The sequence below is a fragment of the Haliotis cracherodii genome, unplaced genomic scaffold (genome assembly GCF_022045235.1).
Source record: "Haliotis cracherodii isolate W230 unplaced genomic scaffold, xgHalCrac1.p SCAF_17, whole genome shotgun sequence".
NCBI classification, from domain to species: Eukaryota; Metazoa; Mollusca; class Gastropoda; order Lepetellida; family Haliotidae; genus Haliotis; species Haliotis cracherodii.
In genome coordinates, this window is record NW_027266272.1 from 29,792,037 (window position 1) to 29,813,411 (window position 21,375).

General features: G+C 43.9%; 3 protein-coding genes and 1 pseudogene across 5 annotated transcripts; 3 read left to right on the forward strand and 1 right to left on the reverse strand.

Annotated features, from left to right (window-relative positions):
- LOC139464773 (uncharacterized) lies at window positions 1-1,752 on the reverse strand (annotated as a pseudogene).
- Window positions 1,753-7,564: 5,812 nt separating this feature from the next.
- Window positions 7,565-8,857, forward strand: LOC139464774 (uncharacterized). Its single transcript, XM_071246283.1, has one exon. The coding sequence runs from the start codon at window positions 7,565-7,567 to the stop codon at window positions 8,855-8,857; it is 1,293 nt and encodes a 430-aa protein (XP_071102384.1).
- A 1,868-nt stretch (window positions 8,858-10,725) lies between these two features.
- On the forward strand, window positions 10,726-12,420 carry LOC139464775 (putative proline-rich protein 21). The gene has a single exon (XM_071246285.1). The coding sequence runs from the start codon at window positions 10,726-10,728 to the stop codon at window positions 12,418-12,420; it is 1,695 nt and encodes a 564-aa protein (XP_071102386.1).
- A 3,596-nt stretch (window positions 12,421-16,016) lies between these two features.
- LOC139464600 (slit homolog 1 protein-like) lies at window positions 16,017-20,820 on the forward strand. 3 transcript variants are annotated; one of them, XM_071246121.1, is made up of 3 exons: window positions 16,046-16,088; window positions 18,121-18,232; window positions 19,111-20,820. In XM_071246121.1, exon 3 carries the CDS (start codon window positions 19,122-19,124, stop codon window positions 20,364-20,366), a length of 1,245 nt encoding a protein of 414 aa, XP_071102222.1. In that variant the 5' UTR covers window positions 16,046-16,088; window positions 18,121-18,232; window positions 19,111-19,121; the 3' UTR covers window positions 20,367-20,820. The 3 variants fall into 3 exon arrangements, with proteins under 3 accessions (XP_071102223.1, XP_071102222.1, XP_071102224.1); XM_071246122.1 differs by lacking the exon at window positions 18,121-18,232 and having other exon boundaries at window positions 16,017-16,088; XM_071246123.1 differs by lacking the exon at window positions 16,046-16,088 and having other exon boundaries at window positions 18,192-18,201.
- The last annotated feature ends 555 nt before the right edge of the window (window positions 20,821-21,375 follow it).

A 21,375-nucleotide genomic window follows, 5' to 3' on the forward strand; every position in this document is an offset into this window, starting at 1 on the left:
TTAAACACAGTGGGGGCACTGGAATTCACCATGACGCCTTACAAATGTGGTATTTGTACAAAATGACAGATGTGTCCAGTGTTGACATTTGTCACACTGAGCCCACTTGACAATCACCAGATAAGGGCATGACCTTAGTCCTGGTGGGGTGTGCTTGCCACAAACACAGCAGTTCTCTGAATCATCCTCAGACACATCAGGAGATGAACCTTGTTCTGAGTCGGAACTGTTAACCCAAAATGAAGATGGACCTGGCTGAGGACTTGTAGGTTTGGAATGCTTGACACAGGCAGCACGTTTTGTCGAAGTAGTAGCAGATCTCTTCAAATGTGTACTCTTTGCTGGAATGTTGGTTTGATTCTGTAGCTTTTTTGTGCTTTTTGAGGACTGCATAATTTCAACATTTTTTTGCTTCAGAAGATTTCCAGTCAGAAACGGTGGCACAAATTTTTTCTTAGGTTTACAGAAGACTTTTGTGATCCTCCGCTCTTGAAGAAACTGGCTTGTACTGGAAGCTGAAGGAACCTGAACTGGTGGTGTAACATCTGAACGGCTACCTGGGGTTTCATGCGTGGATTCTAAAGGTGGAGCATCCAGGGGTGCTTCATTTTCCTGATTTCCTTTGTCTGAGTGAGGATATATAGTTGCAGGTGCTACGGACAGATCCTCAATAGTCTTGTTGGAAAAAGGATAAATCCCAGATTTCCAGAAAGCTGACGCCAAATTATCTGGAGACATTGCCCTCAAATATGGTTTGGCAGTGAGCTTGGCAATCTCGTATTAGGTGATTTTCACACCTGGATTCCGTTGAAGATACAACTGACATTCCCTGCTGTACATAGATTTAAAGGGCCCAAACACTGCAACATCCAGAGGCTGGGTGATATGACTGGTATGTGGTGGCAGGACAAACAAAATCACGTTGTGCTTCTTGGCCCAGTCAACTAGAGTTAAAGACACATGTGATCTATGGCCATCAAAGAGAACTAATGTTTTCGGTGACATCGGATCTGTGCTTATCCCTGCATGCTTCACAAAGTGTTTTGTGAGATAATTCTGAAATATCTTTGCATTAGACCATCCACTGTCTGACATTTCTCCAGAAGATCCAGGTGGCGCTCCATCCAGGAACTGGTCATTCCACCTCTTGCCAGGGAAAACAAAGTATGGAGGAATGTGGTTACCAATGGCATTACCACCACCGATAATTGTAACTGTGGAAGATCTTGGTGATGTTACTGCTTGTGGTTGGGAAGTGGAGTCACAGACGATCTTAGGAGGGGCATGCTCAGTACTGATCCCAGTCTCATCCATGTTGTAGATCCTTTCTGGATTATCTCGCAATTCATTAAAAGTCAAAATGGTGGCAAGCTCCTTAAAGTAGGAACGCAGTGCTTCGCGGGAGGCATATTGTGCTCTCAGCATGGATAGTTTCTGGGGTTTGGCAAGTTTAACTTCGGGCCATCGCCTTAGAAACCCATAAAACTAGTTGTCACTAAGAGGTCTATCACTCTTAGTTTTTCTGCCACATGTCACTGCAAAATCGGCTGCCAGGTATTGCACATTGAGCTTTGTGTAGCCATATCCTATGCTGGACATGTACTTTATGTGAGTGACTAACTGTTGCTCCTCTTTGTCAGACAAAAGCGTCTCTCCACCGGGCTTGGCATGGACAGGAACATTACCCCTTGTTCTGTCTCGAAGAGTTGACTCTGGAATTGTATACAAACGAGATGCACCATATACTGACATACCATCGCGAGTGGCATCATGGTCAAGTGCACGCTGCAAATTGGCAGCATCATATTGGCATCTAATTTTAACTGTCTTAGGCTGCTGAAAAGTTAGCTGCCTCCTTACTTTAACAGTCTTGCTATCCTGAAAAGAGAAAAGGTAAGTAGAATTTAGTCTGTGCAATAAATAATAGGTATTACATGCATTCTTACCATTTTACCCCCCCAAAATTAATTTAAAAAAAACACAAACAACAAGTATGAGTAAAATATTGTAAGATTTTTATGAAAAAAGGATCAACAGTATTTGTCAAAAAAATTGAAAAAATGTGTAAAAATATTGTTTTAAAAAACTTTTAAATATATACATAAAAGGCACTACAGAAAACTATAAATACACATTTTTTCGAATTTACCACTCCTTTTATGACACCATTATGTATTCAACATATTTGGCTCGAAGTCAGGAACGTACTGGTAAATATGGCATTATGGCCCTTATTATGTACCATACATTTCTGACAACTTAGCGGAAACAAATGTGTGGACTACGTCACTTCTGCTACCTTATTTGTCAACATGAATATGCAGACGACCTTGTTCAGGTCGACCGAGAAAGTTTACTTGAGAAAAAGCGGGTTATATCGAAGTCAATTGATAGATAGGGGTAAGGCACTATTTCAAAACATGCCAGAACTAAGTATCAATCTGTCTTTAAATGATTACTTACCAGTAGACGGAACATTCTGCAGAAATTGCATTTGTTTACGAAGCGAAGACTTTCTGGTTGCTGATTTGCATATGTAAACAGCCGCTAGGAGGCGTGTCCCGCGTGAACTACCGGAAATCACAAATGCCGCGATACGATGAATGCCGCGGTACCATGGGGTCCGAGTATACTGCCCTTATCTACCAACTCTGTATTGTCCTACTCTACTCTCTACTGTCCTATTCTACTCTGTACTGTCCTACTCTATCGTACTCTGTCCTGCTTTACTCTACCCTTCTCTGTACTGCCCTACTCTACTCTACTCTGTACTGTCCTACTCTACTCTGTACTGTCCTACTCTATCGTACTATGTCCTAGTTTACTCTACCCAACTCTGTACTGTCCTACTCTATCCACCTCTGTCCTGCTTTACTCTACCCTACTCTGTACTGTCCTACTCTACCCTACTCTGTACTGTCATACTCTACCCTACTCTGTACTGTCCTACTCTACCCTACTCTGTACTGTCCTACTCTACCCTACTCTTTACTGCCCTACTCTACCCTTTTCTGTACTGTCCTACTCTACACTACTCTGCACTCTCCTACTCTGTACTATCCTACTCTACACTACTCTGTACTGTCCTACTCTGTACTGTCTTACCCTATCAACCTCTGTCCTGCTTTACTCTACCCTACTCTGTACCGTCCCACTCAACCCTACTCTGTACTGTCCTGCTCTACACTACTTTGCACTGTCCTACTCTCTACTGTCCTACTCTGTCCTGCTTTACTCTACTCTACTCTGTACTGTCCTTCTGTACCCTACTCTGTACTGTCCCATTGCACACTACTCTGCACTGTCCTACTCTACTCTACTCTGTACTGTCCTAATCTACCCTACTCTGTACTGCCCTACTCTACTCTACACTATCCTACTCTATTGTACTCTCTCCTGCTTTCCTCTACCCTTCTCTGTGCTGTCCTAATCTACCTTACTCTGTACTGTCTTACTCTACCCTACTCTATACTGTCCTAATCTACCCTACTCTGTACTGCCCTACTCTACTCTAATCTGTACTGCCCATCTCTACTCTACTCTGTACTGTCCTAATCTCTACTGTCCTACACTGTACTGTCTGACTCTATGCACCTCTGTCCTGCTTTACTCTACCTTACTCTCTACTGTCCTACTCTACCCTACTCTGTACTGTCCTACTCTACCCTACTCTTTACTGTCCTACTCTACCCTACTCTGTACTGTCCTACTCTCTACTGTCCTACACTGTACTGTCTTACTCTATCCACCTGTCCTGCTTTACTCTAACTTACTCTGTACTGTCCTACTCTACCCTACTCTTTACTGTCCATGTCTACCCTACTCTGTACTGTCCTACTCTTCACTACTCTGCACTGTCCTACTCTGTACTGTCTTACTCTATCAACCTGTCCTGCTTTACTCTACCCTAATCTGTACTGTCCCACTCAACCCTACTCTGTACTGTCCTACTCTGTACTGTCCTACCCTTCAAATCTATCCTTTGTACTGCCCTACTTTACCGTATGCACTTTCCTTATCTGCACTGTCCACTACTCTATATATTTTCCAAGACTATCAAGCTCTTTAATGTCCACATTAAATACTTTACTGTAACACATCATGTCCTGTCATGATCTACACTTCTCAGTAATGCCCTTTTCTACTATGTACTGTCCTGCTGTACCCTACTATGTATCGTCCAACTCTTCCCTCTATTATTCTACTCTATCCTCCTTCATACTGTTGTACTGTTCCCTCTACTCTATCCTCCGCTGTGCTGTCCGAATTTGCGCCCCTATTTATTGCTGTATCTGCACTGTCCACTACACTCTTTATTTTCCTAGACTAGCGCCCCCTACATTACATACTTTACCTTCCCATCATATCCCATTCTAATCTATATTTCTCTATAATGCCCTCCACTACTATGCTACTATGTAGTATTGTACTATTCTACTGTCCGAGTCCGTCCTACTCTGTATTAATCTACTCTCTTTTATATTGTGCTACGCTTTCCTCCACTGTACTGTCCTACTCGACTTGTATTTGAATTTTCCTTGAAATAAATTTAGTGAGAATGTTAAATTGAATAAAGAAAAATATATGTTGAGGAAATATGTCACTGTGCGCTTTTGTAATCAAACCTGGGGTGGATAGGAACGGCTGTGAGGGGAGGTTGGAGGCCGTACATTTTGGATGTAACAGAAGTACATGTATTTGTACATATTTTTAATTTGTTTAAGTTCTTTCTTAATAAAATATCTCTTGGCAGTCTAAAAGTTACTGTTGTATTTTAACGAATAAAGTCAACCGCGGAGCTGGTTAATGTGGAGGAACAATTGAGTGCAAAAATGTTGCAAAACATCTACACACTACTTGATGCCTATGGCAGTACTGTCAAATCATTATCTGAGGGTGAATGAGTAAACATTTTACATCACATTGGCACTATATATTATTGCAACAAATGTAGTAATGAGAGACCACATATGGGTTGTCCATCGGGAGGAAACTATGTTATATGAGTGAGGCTGTACCATTTTCTATTCTCCAAGATAAATGTGAAACATAATGCAACACACTGGTTAGGAAATGCATGAGTAAGTGACAGAAGAAGTTGACAACGTATATCTAGGTATAGTACCTGTGTAGCTTCACATGCATCTCCAGGGTATACTAAAGGAATGTTCTGACCTGGGCCCTTTATGTGAAAATTTCAAATATACCAGAGGGAGGCCCATACAAGCACAATGTTAAAATGGCCCATTGTAATAAAATGTGGGCCTTTTTTCATATTTAGGGGCTAAATGAACAAGGCACCACCCCAGAATTATGCCTGTATCTCTGAGTGAAGCAGTGGAAACGTGTAACACATGTTTGTTAACACACTCATGAGTGAGTGATTGAGGTAATCGGCATTGTTGCAACTTTACCATGGCGGCGTGTCAGGTAATCCAGCCTATACAAGGCAAACCAGTGGTTAGTGGGACAAGATGATTCATAGTAAACCATTTTACGGTTAGTCAATGATGAACACTGGCAATAAGCTGATACAACACGTCACAGCTGGTCCTCCATTTAGAGCTATTCATACGCAGTAGCAGCGTTAGTGTTAGCCAACTAGTCATCATAATGATACCTTTAAAAGGACAAATTTATCCTAAAATTCCTTATGGAACCTTAACTATTAGGCAGTTTGGCACTATAAGACCAGTGCAAAATTCTAACACCGAGTAGCCATTGTCACCAATATGTTCTTAATACAAACATGTGTGACTGGTAAATTATTCCGACTGACTCAAAAGCTGGGTCACTCAGAGGAACACTGATCATAAATGAACATATATTGAAGCATATAATACAACTTCATCAGCAGTATACGGATGGGAAACGTCTTTCCTTGGTGTTGCTGTAACTACAGCATTTTCAAAGTTATTTTCAGTTTCTGTCGGATGTCAAGGGATCGTGTAGTGTCGTGTCGTGTCGTGTCCATCTTCCCTCTCTCGACACTACTTCCTCTCCATCCTCTCTCCCTCGTGTCTACTTCCCCTTCATCCTCCCTCCCATGTCTCTACATCCCTTCCACCCAAACTCCCTACTTCCCTTCAACCCTCCGCCACCCCAACCTCACTAATCCCCACTCACTTACAATCCATTGTCTATGTCCCCTTCACCATTCCTACTTTCCCTTCATTCTCCCTACCTCGGCTCTACTTCCCCTCCATCCTCCCTCCCATATCTCTACTTACCCTCCATCTTCCCTCCTTCATGTCTAGTTCCCCTCCATCCTCCCTCCGACATCTCTACTTACACTCCATCTTCCCTCTCACGTCTCTACTTCTCCTTCATCCTCCCTCCCGCTCAATCACTGGTCTATACTTGCCCTCCATCCCCCTTCCCATGTCTCCTTCCCTACCATCCTACCGTCTCATCTCTACTTCCCCTAAATCCTTCCTCCCTAGTCTCTACTCCCCTTCCACCCCCCCTCCCACGTCTCTACTTAACCTCCTTCCTCCCTCCCATGTCTCTAGTTCCCCTCCATCCCCCTCCCGTGTCTCTTCTCACCCTTCATCTTCCATCCCTCATTTCTACTTCTCCCTCCATCTCCCCTCCCCGACCAGTGAAGACCTGGGGTAGAATAGGTATTCAGCAACCCATACTTGCCATAAAAGAGGCAACTAACGGGATGGGGTGGTCAGACTCGCTGACTTGGTTGATGCATGCAATCGATCCCATTTGCATGGATTGATGCTCATGATATCAATCACTGGATTGTCTGGTCCAGACTTAATTATTTACAGACCGCCGTCAAATACCTGGAATATTGCATTGTGCGGCATAACAAGAAACAAACCAAACCAACCAACACCCTCCATCCCTCTACCACGTCTCTACTTCCCTACCATCCTACCGTCTCTTCTCTACTTCCTCTCTCCCTCAATTCTAATTCCCCTCAATCGTCAACCATCTTCCCTAACTCGTCTCCACTTCCACTCCATCATCCCTCCCACGCCTCTACTTCCCATCTATCATCCTTCCCACGTCTCTACTTACCCGCCATCCCCCTTCCTACGTCTCTATTTATCCTCCATTCCCTACTCCTACGTCTCACTTCCCTACCATCCTGCCGTCTCTGCTCTACTTCCTCTCCATCCTCGCTCCCTAGTTTCTACTTTCCATTCTCACGTGTCTATTTCCAATCCATCATCCGTCCCACGTCTCTACTTACCCTCCATCCCCTATCCTCCCTTCCCTGTCACCTTACCCTCCATCCCCCTCCCACGTCTCTACTTCCCCTCCATCCTCTCACTCTCTCTTGTCTACTTCCCTTCCATCATCCGTCCCACGTCTCTACTGCCCCTCCATCATCCCTCCCAAGTCCCTATTTCACGTCTATCTTCTCTCCCTCGTCTCTACTTCATCTTCATCCCCCTCCTACGTCATCTCCATTCCCCTCATAAGTCCCTACTTCCCTTCCATCCCCTCTCTCTCCAGTCTACTTCCAATCCATCATCCGTCCCACCTCTCTACTTCCCCTCCATCTTCCCTCCCACGTCTCTACTTCCCCTCCCTCCTCCCTCCCATGTCTTTAGTTCACCTCCATCTTCTTCCTCTTGTCTCTACTTCCTCTCTCTTCTCTCTCCCTCTCATCTACTTCCTCTCCATCCTCTCTCCCTCTCGTCTACTTCCCCTCCATCTTCCCTTCCTCGTATCTACTTCCTCCATCCCCCATCCCACGTCTCTACTTCCCCTCCATCACCCGTTCTACGTCTCTACGTCATCTCTTCCCCTCCCTACGTCCCTACTTCCCCTCCATCCTCTCTCTTGTCTACTTCCAATCCATCATCCGTCACACCTCTCGACTTCACCTCCATCTTCCCTCGCACGTCTCTACTTCCTCTCCCTCCTCCTTCCCATGTCCTTAGTTCACTTCCATCTTCCCTCCCTCGTCCCTACTTCATCTCTACTTCATCTCTATTCTCTCTCCCTCTCATCTACTTCCTCTTCATCCTCTCTCCCTCTCGTCTACTTCCCCTCCATCATCCCTCACACGCCTCTACTTCCCCTCCATCTTCCCCTCCAGCATCCCTCCCTCGTCTCTACTTACCCTTTATCCCCATGCCTCTTCTTTACTTCCCCTCCATCCCCGCTCCCACGTCTCTACTTCCCCTCCATCATCTCTCCCGCGTCTTTACTTCCCTATATCATCTTTCCCACGTCTCTACTTCCCCTCCTTCCTAGCTCCCACGTCTCTGCTTCCCCTACATCTTCCCTCCCACGTATCTACTTCCACTCCATCCCCCATCTCTACTTCCCCTCCATCCCCCTCCTACGTCTCTACGTCATCTCTTCCCCTCCCTACGTCCCTACTTCCCCTCCTTCCTCTCTCTCTCTCTTGTCTATTTCCAATCCATCATCCGTCCCACCTCTCGACTTCCCCTCCCTCCTCCCTCCCATGTCTTTAGTTCACCTCCATCTTTCCCCCTCCCCCCCCCCCCCCCCCCCCCCCCCCTACTTCATCTCTATTCTCTCTCCCTCTCATCTACTTCCCCTCCATCCTGGCGTCCACTTACCCTCCATCTTCCCTCCCTCTCCTCTACTTCACCTCCATCCCCCTCCTACGTCCCTACTTACCCTCCATCTTCCCTCCCTAGTCTCTACGTCCTTCCCCATCCGACGTCTCTGCTTTCCCTCCATCATCCGTTCCACGTCTCTACTTCACCTCCATCCCCCCTCCTACGTCTCTACTTCCCTCCATCCTCCCTTCTTTGTCACCTTCCCCTCCACCATCCGTCCCACGTCTCTACTTCCCCTCCATCCTCCCTCTCAGGCCACTACTTACCCTCCATCCCCCTTCCCACGTCTCTGCTGGTAATACTGGGCATTCCGCTGGCAAGATCTGGCTTCAGATGCGCAAAGCGATTTTAGTGCTAATGTTTGAGTTTCCCAAGTTAAGTAGTTTAAAATATACTCTTCAAAAAAAGAAACTTTACGCTGACTTTTAAAATGTAATAGAATGCGATTGTTTCAAAATAGGACACAGAAACCATAATTGAAACATTGTTTGAAGATCAATGTACACAATGTTCAAAACATTAATCGTGTCACCTAAACAGACACACGTACACGATACAGTTAATGTCACAGGGGTACAGAAAATGTCAGTACCAATTGTGCCCACCACGTGCATCAATCACCGCTTGACGCCGACGACCCATAGATGCAATCAAGTTGTCAATAACACGCTGTTGGCTGGCTGCCATTCATGCTGAAGTGCATCAAGAAGAGCCGGAAGTGTTTGGGGCGGTGGATTCCTTCTGAGAACTCGTCGGTCCAACTCGTCCTAAATCTGGTGACCGGGCTGGCCAAGGTAATGTCTGGATGTTGTTGTGCTCTAAGAAGTCCGGACAAACACGTGCAATATCCTGCAGGAACTGTCCGCCATGAACGTTGACGTGAGGAAGAACGTAAGGCTGTAGGATCAAGTCTCTGCAACGCACACCTGTAAATGCACCTGCCACATGCACGAGAGGCGTCCTACCACCGTGATGAATTCCGGCCCATACTATGACACTCTCTCTCTTGTCTACTTCTCCATTCTCTCTCCCTCTTGTCCACTTCCCCTCCATCATCCCTCCCACGTCTCTACTTCCCCTATACCATCCTTCCCACGTCTCTACTTCCCCTCCATCATTGCTCCCACGTCTCTACTTCCCTCCACCCTCGCTCCCACGTCTGTACTTCCCTCCGTCCTCTCTCTCTCATCTACTTCCTCTCGATCCTCTCTCTCGTCTACTTCCCCTCCATCTTCCCTCCTCGTCTTTACTTCACCTCCATCCCCCCCTCCTACGTCCCTACTTAACCTCCATCTTCTCTCCCTCGTATCTACTTCCACTCCATCCCCCATCCCACGTCTCTACTTCCCCTCCATCACCCGTTCCACTTCTCTACTTCCCCTCCATCCCCCTCCTACGTCTCTACGTCATCTCTTCCCCTCCCTACGTCCCTACTTCCCCTCCATCCTCTCTCTCTCTCTCTCTCTTGTCTACTTCCAATCCATCATCCGTCCCACCTCTCGACTTCCCCTCCATCTTCCCTCCCACGTCTCTACTCCCACTACATCCCTCATGCCTCCCTCCAACATCCCTCCTACTCCTCCATCATCCCTACTCCTCCATCATCCCTACTTACCCTCCATCCTTCATACCTTACCGGCTCGCTGACTTGGTTGATGCATGTCGTATCCCAATTGCGTGGATCGATGCTCATGATATTAATCACTGAATTGTCTGGTCCAGACTCGATTATTTACAGACCGCCGTCATATAGCTGGAATATTGCTGAGTACGGCGTTAAACAACAAACCAACCAAACAATCATACCTTACCGCCAACATCCCTACTTCTCCTCCATCATACATACTTCAATTCCTAATGACTTCGAGTTACCTCCATTATCCCTACTTCACCTTCATCTTTCCTACTTACCCTCCACCCCCTGTGCCTTCCCTCCATCATCCCTACTTCCCCTCCATCCCACATGAATTCCCTCCATCCCACATGAATTCCCTCCATCCCACATGACTTCCCTCCATCATCCCTACTTCCCCTCCATCCTTCATACCTTACCGCCAACATCCTAAATTCTCCTCCATCACACCTACTTCAACTCAATCCCCCATGCCTTCCCTCCATCATACCTACTTCCACTCTATCCATCATCCCTACTTCCACTCCATCTATCATGCCTTCCCTCCATCATACCTACTTCCACTCCATCTATCATGCCTTCCCTCCATCATGCCTACTTCCACTCCATCCATCATGCCTACACTCCATCATACCTACTTCCACTCCATCCATCATGTCTTCCCTCCATCATACCTACCTCCACTCCATCCATCATGTCTTCCCTCCATCATACCTACTTCCACTCCATCCAGCATGCCTTCCCTCCATCATACCTCATTCCACTCAATCCATCCCCCATCCCTCATACCTCACCTCCAACATCCCTACTTCCACTCCATCCATCATGCCTTCCCTCCATCATACCTCATTCCACTCAATCCACCCCCAATCCTTCATACCTTACATCCAACATCCCTACTTCAATTCTATCAATCATCCCTACTTCCACTCCATCCATCATGCCTTCCCTCCATCATGCCTACTTCCACTCAATCCATCATCCCTACTTCCACTCCATCCAGCATGTCTTCCCTCCATCATACCTACTTCCGCTCCATCCAGCATGCCTTCCCTCGATCATGCCTACTTCCACCCCATCCAGCATGCCTTCCCTCCATCATACCTCATTTCACTCAATCCACCCCCTATCCCTCATACCTCACCTCCAACATCCCTACTTCCACTCTATCCATCATCCCTACTTCCACTCCATCCATCATGCCTTACCTCCATCATACCTACTTCCACTCCATCCATCATACCTCCATCCATCATGCCTACTTCCTCTCCATCCAGCATGCCTTCCCTCCATCATGCCTACTTCCACTTCATCCATCATGCCTTCCCTCCATCATACCTCATTCCACTCAATCCACCCCCCATTCCTCATACCTTACATCCAACATGGCTACTTCCATTCTATCAATCATCCCTACTTCCACTTCATCCATCATGCCTTCCCTCCATCATGCCTACTTCCACTCCATCCATCATGCCTTTCCTCCATCATGCCTACTTCCACTCCATCCATCATGCCTACTTCCACTCCATCCAGCATGCCTTCCCTCCATCATGCCTACTTCCTCTCCATCCAGAATTCCTTCCCTCCATCATGCCTACTTCCACTCTATCCATCATGCCCTCCCTCCATCATACCTACTTCCACTTCATCGAGCATGCCTTCCCTCCATCATACCTCATTCCACTCTATCCATCATGCCCTCCCTCCATCATACCTACTTCCACTTCATCGAGCATGCCTTCCCTCCATCGTACCTACTGCCATGCCACTCCATCCAGCATGCCTTCCCTCCATCATGCCTACTTCCACTTCATCCAGCATGCCTTCCGTCCATTATGCCTACTTCCACTTCATCCAGCATGCCTTCCCTCCATCATACCTACTTCCACTTCATCCAGCATGCCTTCCGTCCATTATGCCTACTTCCACTTCATCCAACATGCCTTCCCTCCATCATGCCTACTTCCACTCAATCCATCATGCCTTCCCTCCATCATGCCTACTTCCATTCCATCCAGCATGCCTTGCCTCCATCATACCTACTTCCACTCCATCCATCATGCCTTCCCTCCATCATGCCTACTTACACTCCATGCAGCATGCCTTCCCTCCATCATACCTGCTTCCACTCCATCCATCATGCCTTCCCTCCATCATGCCTACTTCCACTCCATCATGCCTTTCCTCCATCATGCCTACTTCCCCTCCATCTCACTCTTAGTTTGAAGCGCAACAAATGAAAATGTTAAATTCCTTAACAGAAAAGGCACCAGTTCAGCAGCTGCAGGTGAAAATATACAGCTCATTCGATTAGTGACCACAGCATGCACGGGACCACGTGCCACCGCATATCGTTGGTTGTTTCATATGTGAGAATACAGGACTCACATGTTTCCGTCCCTAATTTCATCTGCTTAGAGTGAAATCAGTCGGAAATATGCCATGCCTCGCTACTCCACGCCTCGCCACGCCACGCCAAGCAATGTCCCATTGACTATACAGGAAGCTAAATGCCTTGTCACACATTGTGGCAAATCCACAACCAAAGTACATGAATCACATGTGATGATGGAGATTTCTATAGGAAATGACGTGTTGTGCTCGCTGTCATCAGTGAAGGAACAACATTTCAAACTTGTTTTTCAGGAATGTTTGCTTTTCCTCGAGAATCACGCCTGATGTTTACTGGGAAATAATTGACAACAACGTTGCTAGCAACATACCCAAGCTTGTGGCCTAATTACTGTTTTATGTTTAACATAGCTGTATGTCTATTAAAAAGTGCCATCTGCCATGACGACGACAGCTTGTTGAGATTGCTGCATGGTCATGTAATAATCTTAGCCAGTCATCGTGAACTGCTCGCTGTGATGGGTCGACAGACTACTCATCGCTCGCTAGTGCTAATGACAGGATGTGCTTGTACGCGCAAGTGTGTTTTTGTTTAACGCCTCACTCAGCAATAATCGACGCCTTACAATGCCACGTGCAATGAACCAAGTGTCCGAGCCTGACCACCGATCCAGTTCGATGTAGTGGCTTCTAAGGGACCGACCGGTGAGGGAAGCTGGTATTTTGCATTGAGACTAGATATATTTAAGCTACAGCTGCGCCAATATAGTGTTATAGTCCAGTAGAAATTGACGTCATAATTAATTAACCCGAACATTTGTGATAACAACCCAATTATTGCACAAAGTCAATCTTCAGTGTGTCCTGGTTGTCTATACCAAACCCAAGAAAAATCAAGCTTGGGGAAATCAGTTTTTGAGGGTCTCCAAAAAAGGGCCCTAGGCTTTCATTGCAAGTGCAAGGGTTACTGCTTAAACCCAACACCTGTGTTTTGTGACGAGGTTATTGATGAAGATTAATGTGGACTAAGGAACGCTTTGCCTCTTCCTAAATTTAACATTGCAATATATTTCTTCGTCTCTGATTGTCTTCAATTGTTGGTGACTTATAGCAATATGTGTGTATTGATGGCTGAAGAAGTACTGGGTGCTATGAAAAAGTGGTTAGTTTTGTATGTGGAATGATTTGGGGACATTGACAGGATATGCAGTGGGCATATTATGAATTAGATCCCCAAGAGTTGTACTTTGAACTGTACTAATGTAAGGCCAGGCGTTTTATATTTTTCTGATTACAGACCCGCCGACTCTATTTTTATTTGGAAATGTAAAAAGAAATAGCCACATTGTCAGTTATTTTATTTGTTATCATCACCTTTTAACATAAAACATATGTGGTGTTATAACAATCTATATTTGTGGTTAAATGAGCAATGCCTTTTGCGGTTATTTTCAACTCATGCAAGTCCAAAAATTATTTTTGAGTTACATGAGACTGCCAGTAGCATAATTCAGGCAAATGAATCTAAATAAAGCATAAAACAAAAACTCTCTCAAAGATTACAAGAAACTGATGATAATGTTAAGTATTAAGAACTATTATTTATTGAACTTGTGCAATGTTACGCGTAAGTTAATGAAATGCTTAAGATAATAACTGCAATCATAAACTTTTGAGTTTCATAACAGCATTATATGTAGTAGAGTCAATTGAAGGCGACCATCTTGAATTCAAGATGGCGGCCATCTTGAATTCAAGATGGCCGACATTGACTATGCGATAAATAAATACAAATATTTTGTATCCGATCCAAGTAGGATTCCTAAGAAATGACAATACAGACTAGAATGAAGACCACAAACAATATTTTTACATGGTCCATGTAACCATGACAAATGCATTCCTGCTGATATTTGTGTGAAAAAACAACAGACCCCATCCCCAGAACCATCCAAATAAAACATATTTCCCCAACCTTGATTTTCTTTGGGTTTTTTATGGTGACATATAACACCCTGCTGGTGAGTTTATACACAGATTTGGCCTGTTATCAGAAATGTCCGGGTCCAATGCAATTTCTACTGGACTATTAATGTATTTCTAAAAATAACACCTTGCAACAGGGACATTTTTGTGGCCGAAGTCTGAACCACAAAAAATGTACATATAGCCTTATCCGGACTCCTGTCGGAGACAAAACATCTTGTTTTAAAGAGGTTGTAATATAAATTCGCTATCGTTTATCTTCAAAGTTGTGTGCCCAAAGTGTGTGATGCAATGCAAGATATCACAAGAAATCCTGATCATATTACAAAGAAACAAAGGTTCAAACAGGATATTTTCAAAGTCCTATGTTTGTTTCTTTGGTGTGAGTTTCAAGGATGGCAGTTATATCTAACTCTCGGACGTTCTTCAAGATTCGCCATTTTTATTTTCAGATGCTCAGAAGACATGCGCAAATAACATTATTTAATGTTCAATAGAATCAATATCACTACGAATATATATGTATTTATTTGGCATAGTGTCCTTCTGACTCTTCTCTTGCCTCGGGATAGCTTAGTTCAACATCACAGACTGCAGTCGGAATTAATAGTGCAAACAATATCAGTTGAATGATCTCACTGTGCAACATTTAGACAAGTTATTGTTTGACTTGACCATTATTCTTTCTAAAGTTAAAAAGGTCATTCAAGCCCTCAAAACTTTGTTTACAAATTATTTTGGACATATTAAAAAAAATAGGTGTGTTTTTGAACCGAATGAAGAGAACGTCCCAAAATGTGCGACCCCGTCTCGCGGTGCTGAACTGACGAAAACGCAGCCTTCGCTAGCGTAACGCATCGACCACAGAGGAGCCGACTCGCAATAGTCGAAATAGTTTTTTTAACGTATAGACGTTAATAAACACACGTGATTCCGAAACTAAATAAATGGACAGAATAATTGCATTACGGCGCATCGACAAAGAAAAAACAACTGATGATTTGAGGATTTATTAACACTAGACCATAACCACCAAGCTAAAGGATTACGACTCTCTCTCTCTCTCTCTCTCTCTCTCTCTCTCTCTCTGTGTGTGTGTGTGTGTGTGTGTGTGGAGGGGGCGAGGGTTATCTTGTTCCAGCTAAACAGTGGAAACACATAAACTGTGCATACGCTGGACATGTTGGACGTGCTGGAAAATGTGTTGTCAAGAAATAAGTTGTTCAGCTCCTTTCACAGAAAATAAAAGTAGTGCCGCAACAAACATCACCTCCCCGCCAGAGAAAATTAAATGGTTGTTCCTTAGGGCGTCTGTCGTTGAAGACATCCACTGTATCTAGAAATGTAGGAATGGGTGTCCACATTGTCTACGGACGCCATAGATAAGGGACAAACTCTATCATCCGGGGCTTTTACCGAGACCCTAGTTTGTGGGAACGTCCTGTTTCCGCATCTGTTGTACGAGACGGGACATTCCTGTGTCGGATCATTGAAGCGCACACACACTGAGACAGTGGTTTCAAGACAGCATTAACAGTCAGGCAAGGGCTCGTAAGGTAATCATAGTTAAACTTGTATATATGTTTTACTTCTAACTTTCTGATATTATTAAGTACATGTATATAAGGTATCATGAATACAGCAGTCCTTCGGCTTCAAGAAGAACAGTTACCATTGTAACGTGTTTTACACTTAAAGGCAAAAGTATTGTGATTATGTTGGTTTTAAGATTAAATTGCTCTGGCGTATAATTGTCTTTCTAATGGCGTATGTCTTAAAGTTATGATAAAAATTGTTATTTTCATCTACGTTAGACAAATATACCAAGTTTGAAAGGAAAGGAATATTTGAATATCCCCAATAGGCATTAAAACAGCAAACTACTCTTGTTCGTCTTATCAGGTACTTTTTGTGTACACAACAGATCCAAAACAAGATAGTCCCTGTCAACATAAGTGTTATTTTCAGTTCTTTAGTATTAATATGATCACAGTTAGTTTTAACTTTGAGAAATGTATGAACTATGACTGAAACCTTGTGATATTGAACACCCCATAATCGTTTATCCAGTGCATTTTGTACGTCCATTTCATTAAAAAAAATATTCCTTTGACCGATTCGCTACCAAAGTTTCTTTTTTAATCCGATTCAAATACACGACGCTACAACGAGAAAACTTCTGTGCCGAGTTGGGGTAACGTCACTTCGTCACTATAAAGGAAACACGAACTTATAGCAACCTGTATTTCCATGCTTGTTGTAAGAGACGACTAAATGGATTTGGTTGCCAGCTCAGTGACATGTTAATTGTGTGTCATCGTACCCTGACTACGCGGCACATTGCTCATAATACCAATCACTGGTGTGCCTGGTCCAGACCCAATTATTTACAGGTCGCCCTGATGTAGCTGGAATATTGCTGACTGGGGCATTTTAAGCTTTCCTCATCAACATGTCAAACCATATCGGTTAGTGTGTGAACTCTTTCATTTTTGAAATATGATGCTACTAACTGATCTTGAAACAAATTATAATCTTTAAGAATAATACACTTCAAAATAGTTTTACAGACACATAAAAGAGGTTCACATATTGAAGTTACCTAAGTTACTCCGCCCGTGTTTGGTTCAGTAATAAGCGTACGAAGTTTCATTTAACCTTTTGGTGGGCAGGGGCTGGCCCAGTCGTCTATGGCGCCACAATTTGCTGTGCAGAGTTGCGTCCCTTGAGCACACCAGACGCCTATGATTGTGGTTTCGAATCCCGGTACCCATGTTCGTGGGTTTCACGAAAGTTGTAAACCTCTGAGACCTGCATCACTTCAGGCTTTCCTCCAGCATTACGCTGACACACCGTGACATAATGGGAATACTGTTAAATGCAGCGTGATACCAAAATCACTCACTCATTTAACGTTTTGATTCGGTTTGTTTTCGTGCTTTTCTTGGAACTTTTCAAGAACTGCATTTCATGATGACCAACTTCTTACCACGAGACGGCTTGGAGCATTAGAAACCGTTACGTTCAGTTGAATGATCTATGATATGAACTGAGCTATGATGTTAACAAAGTTTAGTATTAAGCTATAAATAACTCCTTATTTAACACAGGTGCCGTATACTGGGTCGTACAAAGGACAACTTGGATTTTCTTACTAAATCCATTCTCCTTTCAATTCAAGAAAATTAATGTCAGAAATCGAGTTGTTGTATGAAACAGCGACTATTGAATGATCGGTTCCTCGGGGTTACACTACATGTCGCAAACAGTCATGTTTTTTTGTGGTAACGGTTAAAACGTCAGACATTTCGTGGTAAATAACACATATTGTTATGGACAGACTGGGGTTTAACCAGCGAGCTATTTTTGGGGCACCCGATCGGCTACATGTGATAATTCCCACTTGAAGTTTAAGCATCGTCACTTACTTCACAATGGCTATTTCCTGATAAATAGTCATGCCACTTCCTATGCATGAGCAAGACGTTTCGGTTTCAGTGTTATTAATATCACAGGCCATATATGGGAATTCCCATGTCTGGTCATATCCTAACTATGCTTGTAAGAATATATAAACATGCTTGCTAGGTTCAGGTCTCAGTTGAGTTCAAAAGGCGCGTGTAACAGGAAGACGTCTTACGGACAGGAGTGGACCCGGAGTTATACCAGGTACCAGTTAAGACACTGCTCTCCACTTCCGGTCAGTGCCAGTTCGCACATTCCTCCCCACTTCCGGTCAATACTGTCTCCCATTTCCGGTCAGTGCGAGGTGTAATATGTCTTTGGCGTCTATTGGGTCCGGCATTTAGCATTGAAAATACATGCTCCAAGTGTCTATTCCCTCGATTGGGTCTCATTGAATGTGTCTGTTCAGTCAATAGCCCTGAAGGCGTCCTTTTTGACGTGTTTGTATGGCAGACTATTGAAGTCGTCTGTATGAAGTGGCAATATTGTAGACCTATAGGGATCCATATGTTTTAGCCATTGATTATTTATTCATCAGTAATCATTCACATTGAGTATTCACCAATGAGTAGAACTTGGTTTAAATAACTCTTCTCACAATGCTGTTTCTGGTGACTTTTCATTTTCTTCTGTCAGTGTGCTGCCCCAAGTGCGTCATGTCGCATGTGCTTACAATAGCGATAGCCACATCTAAATTACACTAAACGAGACGCACCACTTCTGTACGTTAGTCACTGCAGTGCAGTCCATGTATACGTGATGCCTGCATTCGATCAGTAATTAAAGACCTGAAAAGACATGGGGCAAGCTGAAAAGACTACGTTGGGTATTTATGCACAAATTTGGTATCATCCCTGTTCCATAGTGATTAATAAACGCATGCTTATAATATAGTCGAAATCGTACAATGGACTCTGATTTTAGTAGAGACTTCTTATGATTATGGAAAATATTTTTGTCGCTTTTATTTATATTGCGTTGAAATATGTCGTGGCATTCCTATGCAAGCAAATCAAAAATTAATTGGGTCATGGTGATTTATATTGCGCTTTTATAAATATTTGTCAGGTGTTTTGTAATTTGATCAATAAACCTGCTGATTACCTGTTTCAGACACAACAAGGATGGGAGGGAACCACAGCTGGCTCACAACACTGGTCGTCCTCAGTCAACTCGTGATGACAACGACAGCCTGCGCAGGATGCGTGTGCTTCGCTACTTTCGCTACGTGTTCTGACATTAAACACGTGACAACTCTCCCGTCCAATATCGAGACACTAGTTGTCAGGGACATCACAGTGGAATCACTGCCGAGCTTTGCGTTCAGTCATCTGAAACAGCTGACCGAACTTGATATTCAGTCTTCATACATTGGCGTTGTTCGTAAGAATGCATTTAGTGACATTGACAAACTAGACGTGCTGTCGATATCGTTCAGTGACATATCAGTTGTTGAGAATGGAGCCTTTTACGGCCTTAGAGGCATGTCGTCTCTGGAAATAAGTGATACCAGACTCGATAAAATCGAAATGGATTCGTTCTCGGATATCACTGATATCAGCGATATTACCGTGAAATCATGCAACATCTCGGTTATTGGGAAAATGGCGTTTCATAATGTATCCACTGTTGACGTTTTTCAGTTTTACGAGAACAGGGTTGACGTTATTGAAGCTGATGCGTTTTCAAACTGGAGAAACATCAGAACTGCCAACGTCAACTCAAATAGATTCGAAAGATTCGAATGTATTTCTGACAAATCGTTCGCAGTTGCCTTTTCATTCAATTTCTACAAGAATTATCTGACATGCGAATGCCATACAGCTTGGATTCTTACATCGCCGTATCTAAAAGGACATTTATTGTCGAACATGTGTTTTGCCCCGAAGAGTCAAGTAGACTTGAGCATGTCTTCTGTAACAAGGGCCGATCTCAGTTGCCCTTTCAACCCATCGCCATTACAGATGGGGTGCCCTTCTGACGCAGCAGTGACGTCACCTCCCGTCGTTAATGATACAACTACGTCACGTCACTCACGAATGACGTCGTCAACCATGTCTACAACGCCTTCTACATCTACAACCAACTCTCAAACTGAGACTTCTACAGAATATGAGTCAACGTCAACATCAAAGACTCCAACTATTGAGACAGAAACGCCAACGGTGGCCGACTTCTCGCATTCATCATTCATTGCTACAACCACTTCTGGTGAGAACTCCGGAAGTGACGCGCCTTCATCAACTGACCAGTCAGCAACCAGTGTGTCTCCCAGTACTTCCGGGCAATCCTCGAGAGGGACCAACCCACAAGTTCACGTCCCAACACTGCTGGCTATTGTCATGTTACTTTGTACTATCATAGTATAGACACATCCTGCATGGGATAGACCGACAACGTCAGAGACATTTGCATGGAGAACATTGTATATTTTGGATAGTACATATAGTGATCAGCCCAATATATACACAGAACAAGGACCACGCCATACCACATTTAATATACAGATGTGAATGGACTCATATGTCATACGTTTCGATCAGTTACCACGCTTTAGCGTGTTCCTCGTCAGAATTGTTTTGTTTTTATTTTTGTTTTGCTCTATTGTCACATTTCATCCACGTGTTTGAAATGACCTTGTGGTGATGAGAAACACCTAGAAGGATCATGCTCTTACATGGAAACACTATCGCTAGTTTGTGATGGTGATATATGTGACAGGAGTGTGTTGTATATACTGAATATGTCGGTGTGATGTCATGTGAACCAACAAATTAAACTTGACTCATGTAATTTTTTATGTAAATAGTTAGCTCCTTATTTATCAGGTTTTGTCAAATGTTTTTTAGAAATAAACATATCATTTTTATACTACAATGTAAAATGCATTCCTCTCCAAAAATATAATAGCAAATACACATTTCAATGAATATAAATAGGAATCTCCTTTTGGCTATTTCGAGATAGATAAATGTTGCTACATGTAGGTGTGAGAGGACACGGATTTCCGATTTTCGGGACTTGAGGCATGATGAAGTGCCGGATGCGACACCATAGTATTTACATAAAGTAGGGAATACTCAGTATTTCGTCCAAGAAAACTGGAAATGAGACAGTTGTTGCTTGCTGGTACTCTGTTAAATGTAGAGACACCGATTTACTCTTTCCCTAGGAAGCTATGTGGCCACTGGTGGCCCAGCAATCTAAGGCGAATCGATTCACATTGCAGAGATGCGTCCCTTACGAGTCTGGATCCTCAGATCGTAGTTTACCATACCAGTTTCGGTTGATATGATTTGAAAGCATCACATTGGTCCTCGTGGGGTTTTAACAAATCGGTGAACATATACAACATGCGACACGTCGGGCTTTCCTCCC

Excerpts from the sequence above, each read along its gene's own strand:
- LOC139464774 (XM_071246283.1), top strand. The coding sequence starts at position 7,565 with ATGTCTTTAGTTCACCTCCATCTTCTTCCTCTTGTCTCTACTTCCTCT.
- LOC139464600 (XM_071246122.1), top strand. The coding sequence starts at position 19,122 with ATGGGAGGGAACCACAGCTGGCTCACAACACTGGTCGTCCTCAGTCAA.
- LOC139464775 (XM_071246285.1), top strand. The coding sequence starts at position 10,726 with ATGCCTTCCCTCCATCATACCTACTTCCACTCCATCTATCATGCCTTC.